Raw genomic sequence first — 7,483 nt, forward strand, 5'->3', positions numbered from 1 at the left:
TGTAGTTTCCTTTTGGTGAATTAATACGTTGTGTGCAGGTGTGTGTGTGTGTTGTGTGTATGCCATTCTTTATGTATTAATTGTGAGAGAACATCAAACATTCAGACAGTTTCGTTCGTGGTTAAGATGCCGTGATTTTTCCAATCCGGGGTGAAATATGAATTGTATTTTAAGGCAAGTACTGTGTTTATGGCTAGCGTTATATGACTTTTATGCTACTCTTTACATCCGCATGCTTTGCAACGCGCATGGTTGCTGTACGATCTATAATAAAGTTCACAAAAAATGAAATGCTGCTTATCAATCAGACAATGCGTTCGCAGTATGCGTATATACTTTTCAGCATATCTTCTATGGCTGTCTGAATATACATACGAAAAGTGATAATGATACATTACAGCCTTAAAAAACTATAGCACACAATTTTGTACTTCGGAACATTTCTATAAATTATTATTTTCACGAGACAAAGTTTGACTTTAATTCACTTTCTTTAAAAAGATTTTATTTTCAATTTCCCTCCACCGAGAATCGAAGTTTTGATCCTTCGATTGCAAGGGGATAGCATTAGCCACTGTACTATCGGATAGGCCCGATTGATTCCAACAGGCTCCATAGTCCTGTATTTTTTTTCGTATGTTACGTAGCTTTATACAGCGTTGTTTTGTGGCAAATAGCATCTTTTTAGATACTCTGGTCATTGTTACTAATGTTAGAAAAATATGAAAGACTGCATTTGGAATATAATAGTTATACTTGTACCTTGAATCACTGCCACAAACGTTTTGATCGCAATACTTATCAAACTGGTTTACAACACGCTCCGAAACGTTTGCTAGAATCATGGCAGCGGGCGTGCTTTGGCGGAATGAATTGTGGAGAAGTTGTTCGCTGAATATCATCCATTGAATGGTGAAGTTGGAAAAAGTAAGTAAATTGTCAATAATTTCTTGTCCCCCCCCCCAAATATCATTCCCACCAGGGATAACATTTATCAAGCAGAGAGGAGACACAAGTATCCAGAGGGAGGAATTCCCCCCTCCCCCCTACAAATACCACACTCACTATTATGAAAGTTGTGTAAAAATTTAATACTAAAATATATTTTCGAATAACTTTATTCATTGGAAGTTGTCACGTGTTGAAATTGAATTCAATATGGCGGCTTGAAAGATGGTGGAATCTAGTGTGTTTGTACGAAGTGTAATTTCTTAATTATTGTTATTACTCATTTAGTTAATTATACTTAAAGGAACAGTAATCACTGGTTGTTTTTCCTTGTAGATACAACCACGTAAGAAGAATAGCAACGTGGCATCCAGTCGCAGCTTCCGGCGGTTGGTTCGTCCCTTTAACATAAGCGCCTGCCATGGATCGAACAATATATCTGATGCAACAGGTATTCAAGTTACTTTCCTCATCTTCTTTAGTTCCTAACTGTCCGTAAATAATAACGAGACATTATTGGAGCTGTTGCTCTGAAAGCATGTTGAACCATGTGAGATATTCTATATTATGATGGTAGGTGGTTATCTTCGCAACATCCCTGATTGTAATTATGATTGAACCGATACCGGTATTGGAAAGTATCGGTTGGATTTTATTTACCGATACTGGCCGATACTTTTCCTAGCGTTTTGGTCTTTTGCAAAAATGCTTTCCCGGAGTCGAAGTATCCTGGAAATTATTCACAATTCGAAACTTCCATTTATTTTGCAGCACAATCGTGTAAAACACTTATTTTGTGATTCACAACAGATATTTTAATATTCTGATGTAATTCTTGAATATATTGAAGCAAGACTCTGGTAAATTTATGCATATAATTGGAATGGAACACTCACCCACTAATATTAATAAATATTTTGAACAAGTTTTATTTATTACAATTTTCAAGTAACTGTAGCAGTGGGAATCGGTAAGATTATCAGCATCGGTCTATTATTTAGTACGGCAGAGGAGTTAATGCAGGTGAGCTAGAAATCTCGAATCCAAAAATTTGTTTATCAACATGAAAACTGAAGAAGTATTAACAGCAAGTGTCTTGCATTATTGAGCCTCCTTCATTACTACTACACCATTAGGGAGGCTCCAGGTTTGTCATATTCGTATCGAATGTGCCGATTTTACATTCCTCAGACAGATTTTTAATCTTCCCAACGGCTTATAATCCTTGTTTGGAGATGAAGACAGTGTTTTAACGAATGTTTGTAGCTTTTCGAGAAGAGCAGCCTCTTCTACTGTCTGTGAGGAAGTTGTTAGTGTAGCCTTAACTTTCTAATGTGTTGTTTTGTCCTGTCGCACTAACTTTTCTCAAGGAGATTTTTACCCCACCTCCCAACCCGTATGCAATGAAGAGTGCAAAATGGCCATATGTACCGACACCCCCAAACATTCATTCATTCCGTCTAACACTACTGTGCGACAATGAAAATTACCACAGAACAGAAATATGTGATTCCTATGGAGTTCGGTGCCTGATGACGATAGTGGAAACCGTTTTTCGCTATCACCTAAACTTTTCTCTGGAAACGCAATTTTATCAGCGCACGACTGCATGTTACTGTTGTCGCGGCGCTTATCAGTACAGCCTGTTACTAGGGCTCGACAGTGCATAGGGGAGGGGGTGGAGAGGGAAGGGATAGATAGCCACTTGGTTGAGGTATAGTAAGGTATAGTGGAGTTGCAGTTATTTGCATCAGTCAGTTGCTAGTGGGATCACTCAGTGTCTGTTTCTGCAGTGCGTGTCGTGCAAAACTCCTAACTTGAAGAATATGGTTTATGTGTTTTCGCGTGTTTCTTGTGTTCAGCGATGTCTAGGAAGTGTGTTAATTCCCCAAACCTTTTCTGTTATGTGTGTGGTTAGTTTACGACGAAGTCCCAAAGACATCCCATTTCCCCGCTCGTCAAAAAGGCATACGAGTTGTATTTTGAACCAAAGGTAGATGAGGGTAAGTGTTGGGCACCACAGAACTGTTGCTCCCGCTATTTATGAGGTTGGTTGCATGGAATCCACCCATCTATGCCAATTGCCGTACGACGGAGGAAACCTAGAGACCACATAAAAGATTGCTACTTTTGTTTAACGAAAGTAACAGGAATCTCAAGTAAATCAAAACACACAGTTTCATATCCAAATTTGAAATCTGCAATGCGCCCAGTTCCGCATTCTGATTCTCTCCCAGTTCCAAAACCACCAGCGGAATGGACACTGGAAGATGAAACAGACGATGGTAGTGACCAACGAATAGATCACGAAGATATTGATTACACGCCATCTAAATCGCAGCCCCAACCACAGCCATTGTCACAGCAGAATTAAATGATCTTGTAAGAGATCTAAGTCTTTCAAAAAGGCAAGCAGAATTGCTTGGGTCTCGTCTTCAAGAAAAAAACCTGCTACAACTAAGCACTAGTATATATTTCCGTAAACGACAGCTTAGTCTTTCCAGTTTTTTCTCAATGGCAGTCTGTCTGGTATATTGTAATGACATAAATGGGCTGCTTACATAATTTGGAATGATTCACAATCCGGAAGAATGGCGCCTATTCATAGATTCCTCAAAAAGTAGTCTCAAAGCTGTTCTTTTGCATAACAGAAACGAGAAACCTTCGATACCAGTGGCCAATTCCATTCAGTTAAAAGAAACCTACGAGAAAATGAGACTACTTTTGAAGTATATTGGCTATTCAAACCACAAATGGAAAATTTGTGGTGATCTCAAAGTTCTGGAGGTTGTGCTGGGAATGCAGACTGGTTACACAAAATATTGCTGTTTCTTGTGTTACTGGGACAGTAGGGCAAGGAAAGACCATTATGTAGTGAAACAGTGGCCTTCGAGAGAGAGCTTCAATCCGGGTGAAAAAATGTATTGACAAAGACAGTGTGCTGTTACCACCGCTCCATCTGAAATTGGGCTTCATGAAGAATTTTGTGAAAGCAATGGACAAAGATGGCAGGGTTTTAAATTTTTACTGTCCAAATTTCCTGCTATTAGTACTGCAAAAATTAAAGAAGGTATTTTCATTGGGCCTCAGATTCGTGACTTGATGAAAGACATAACCTTTGAAGAGTTGCTGACAGATACTGAGAAGGCAGCTTGGCTTTCCTTCAAAGATGTATGCAAGAATTTCTTGGGTAACGTCAGGTCTGACAATAACAGGGAACTGACGGAACACATGCTGGACTGTTGCAAGGCTATGGCGTGCAACATGTCTTTGAAAATACATTTCCTGCATTCTCATTTGGATTTTTTCCCGCCTAATCTCGGAGATGTGAGTGACGAACATGGTGAGCGATTTCACCAAGATATCGCTGCCATGGAAAGGCCATATAAGGGAAGATGGTCAACAAACCTTTTGGCAGATTACTGCTGGACACTCCTACAAGACGTTTCACCATCCACCCACAAACGGAAAGTTTCCAGAACATGTTTCTAACTTGTAAATACATTTCAAGCTATTTGCAGCTTTCTCGTACCTTTTTTTATGTTTTGTAATACAAACAATTAATTGTGTTCCATGATCTGTATTTTATCCAGCTACAGGTTCCTCCTGTATTGTAATGGAGTAGTTTCCAAGTGTCGCGAAAGTTGCTACTTTGTTTTTCATGAATTACAATATATTGCTAACTATATGAAATATAGGGTAAGTGGTACATGTGACATATCTTCTCCAGAAATATTGGTACGTGATGGAACATTTCTGATTTCATTTTCGTAATCAGCGTATTTGATTTAGTAAAGTACACTTTCTTTCATCTCGCGGCAAGACACAAAGTTCAAATTTGTTGCACTGTGATAATTGTTAATACTATTAACCGATCTTTCGTTATCACACTTTTGATTAGTTTATGTTTTCCTGCTCTCGCTTTGCAGTGAGGTCTTCCATGCTGGACCGCGACACCTGTCGCCTCCTGGAGAGCCTCAGCTGCCAGTTGCTGTGGCTGCAGCAAAAGGAGGAGGCCGAGAAGCAGAGGCAGCAGAGGCAAGAGGAGTGGTATGCCATCGCCCGGGTGTGCGACAGGGTCCTCCTCTACACCTACGTCCTCGTCAGCGTCCTCGCCACCTCCTGCATCCTCACCTCCTCGCCGCACTGGCCTTGAGGGACCCCATCACCCTACAGGGTGACTGCAAACAGTTTTCTTAACCAGGACCCGGTGGTGAATTCACAAGGAAGACAAAGTGGACGCTGTGTAGTGTTCGTATCAAGTGTCACGGCCATTAGGTTTGGCCTAATATCCATTTTGCACTCAATTTTCAATCTAACGTACTCTTTATTCTGTTGGAATACCAACTGAACTTTATTTATCTTGTCGACTATAAAAATTACAAGTTGTTTTTTACCTTGTTTCTCTAATTTGAAATAACGTTATCAATTTCGAAGACTCTTATGGGCCCAGTGGTATTTCTACTTACCTGTAGGATACTGTCAGTTCTGCAGTCTGGGAACGATCGTGAATTGTTATGGTTTGAAGAAACATCTGCACCGTAATCCTTGCTCCAGTAGAACGATGCTGTGTTGTTGCGTGACAACGAGTGGCCTCGCGGAGGTAAAGTGGCCGTGGAAACGCTGTGAAAATTCTTGCAGACCCTCTTTATATCGGTGAGTTGAAGAAGCGAACATGAAGGAAGAGATCATCTGAGGAACTCCTGGTGAGTTAGACTAATACTTAATTCTGCTGGTGGCATTTTTAAAAATAAAGATAATGCTTTTATACAAAGGCTGTCGCAGAGAAGGTGAGTCTAATTCCTGTATAGGAAAACAGCGAACTCCATTGGCTAGCAAATGTACTAGGGTGAAAATTTGGTTCATTAGCTGCCGATTGAGACCAAAATGAGCGCAATACGTCAAAAAGTCGTGACTGCGTAGCAGTTAAAAGACAAGCATGTACATAGACACCTCCAAGAATCATTAAAATGAAACAAAAAATTATAAACAACATTTTTTATTCAGAATCATCCATATCAAGTAGACGTACATATTTTTCAAAAAAAGGCACCATTGACAGCTAAGCAAGCGTCCATACTCTCCTGTCACTTTGTGAATGTCTTTGAAAATTCGTCGTCAGGTAGCGAACTGAAGAAAATTTGCGCTGCGGTGATCACTTCTTTGTTCGTGATGAAATGACGACCATGTAAAGCGGCCTTTGAAAGTGGAAACAGCCAAAAGTCGCAGTGTGCAAGGTCCGGGCTGTATGTTATGTGCACTTAGCGCTCTCACAGACATGTGCCTATCATCACGAATAATTGCTGCAACAGTATTCACTAGCGTCTCGTTAATCACGGACGGTCTTTGTTCAGGATGCGGAAGCAAAGCGCCTGATTCGCGCCCATCTTCGAACAACTTGTGCCATCGGTACACTGTGGCTCTATTCAGTCTGTCTTGATCGGCATATGCCTGTTGAAACATTGCATATATTTCCGCAGCACTTTTCCCTAAACGCCAACAAAATTTTATGGCATGTCGCTGTTCATCTTGAATACTCATCGCGAAAAGCAATGTTATACACAAAAACCTGGAGGGGTAAACGAAACACGTTCCACCTAAATCAACACAGCTGCTCACTAACGTGGTTTTGCAACATGTGACAACTTGCTACGGAAACAGAATAAGTCATCCTACACGACGCGACTAGTGCCGAAACCATAGGCAGTGACGCCAAGCCAGGAAAAAATCTGTCTCACCTTCTCTGCGACAGCCTTTGTACATAATAGCCTTAGTTCAGTTCCATCTGAACTCCTTTTCAAACAACTGAGGTCAAAATGAGTATGAGGTTTTCTTCGGTAGTTGTCAAAGCAATACTTTCCCATTTCTTAGCTTTCTTTTAGAAATCTAGATCAAGGGTGTGATAAACACTATCAACCCTTCCTGGACACGTCACTGAACGATCTGAGGATGTAGTTCCAGAAAAGTAGCATTTCAAAGTAATATATTTGGTTATATAGCTATACAGGGTGATTCAAAAGTCGCGCGACATAGGACAACTCCGTTATTTGTGCAGATACCGAAAAAACGATAGAGAGCATAAGTGTAGGAAATACATTGTTGGAAATCATGAGCGTAATTGTTGCGACAGCAGATGGACCATGTATTAGTCTGCTTGAAATCACAAACAAAACAAAACAAAATGATTGTCAAAATGGCAAACGGAAAGAAACACAAACGAATCAATGTCATAGCCGTACTCCATTTACGACCGAACAACAAAATTGACAATCGCAATAGCAATAGCAACCGCACGGAGTGGCAAACTGATACAAAGGAACGACCTGAACTGACATGTCCGCTGGGACACTACTGGAGGAATTGTTCAAAATGATTGCCATCCTGTTGACGGCACATTCGAATACGGTTCACAGAACGCTTGCGCACATTACGTAACACCATAGGTGTTATTGCTGCACAGGCTCCTCTGACGTTTTCCTGAAGTTCCTGCAGTGTTCGGGGCCTGTTTCTGTACACGACAGATTTGAGATGGCCC

At 40.6% G+C, this 7,483-nt stretch overlaps 1 protein-coding gene across 1 annotated transcript in view; it reads left to right on the forward strand.

Annotated features, from left to right (window-relative positions):
- Positions 1–5,307, forward strand: part of LOC145991899 (neuronal acetylcholine receptor subunit alpha-3-like) — a 28,712-nt gene extending 23,405 nt beyond the window's left edge. Inside the window, exons 7-8 of the mRNA XM_083127932.1 lie at positions 1,285–1,399; positions 4,878–5,307. Of these exons, the coding sequence (XP_082984058.1) occupies positions 1,285–1,399; positions 4,878–5,104 (342 nt within the window). The 3' untranslated portion in view covers positions 5,105–5,307. The remainder of the gene's footprint in view (positions 1–1,284; positions 1,400–4,877) is intronic.
- Positions 5,308–7,483: the final 2,176 nt, after the last annotated feature.

Source organism: Lepisma saccharinum, chromosome 8 (genome assembly GCF_977018435.1).
Source record: "Lepisma saccharinum chromosome 8, izLepSacc3.1, whole genome shotgun sequence".
Classification (NCBI taxonomy): Eukaryota; Metazoa; Arthropoda; class Insecta; order Zygentoma; family Lepismatidae; genus Lepisma; species Lepisma saccharinum.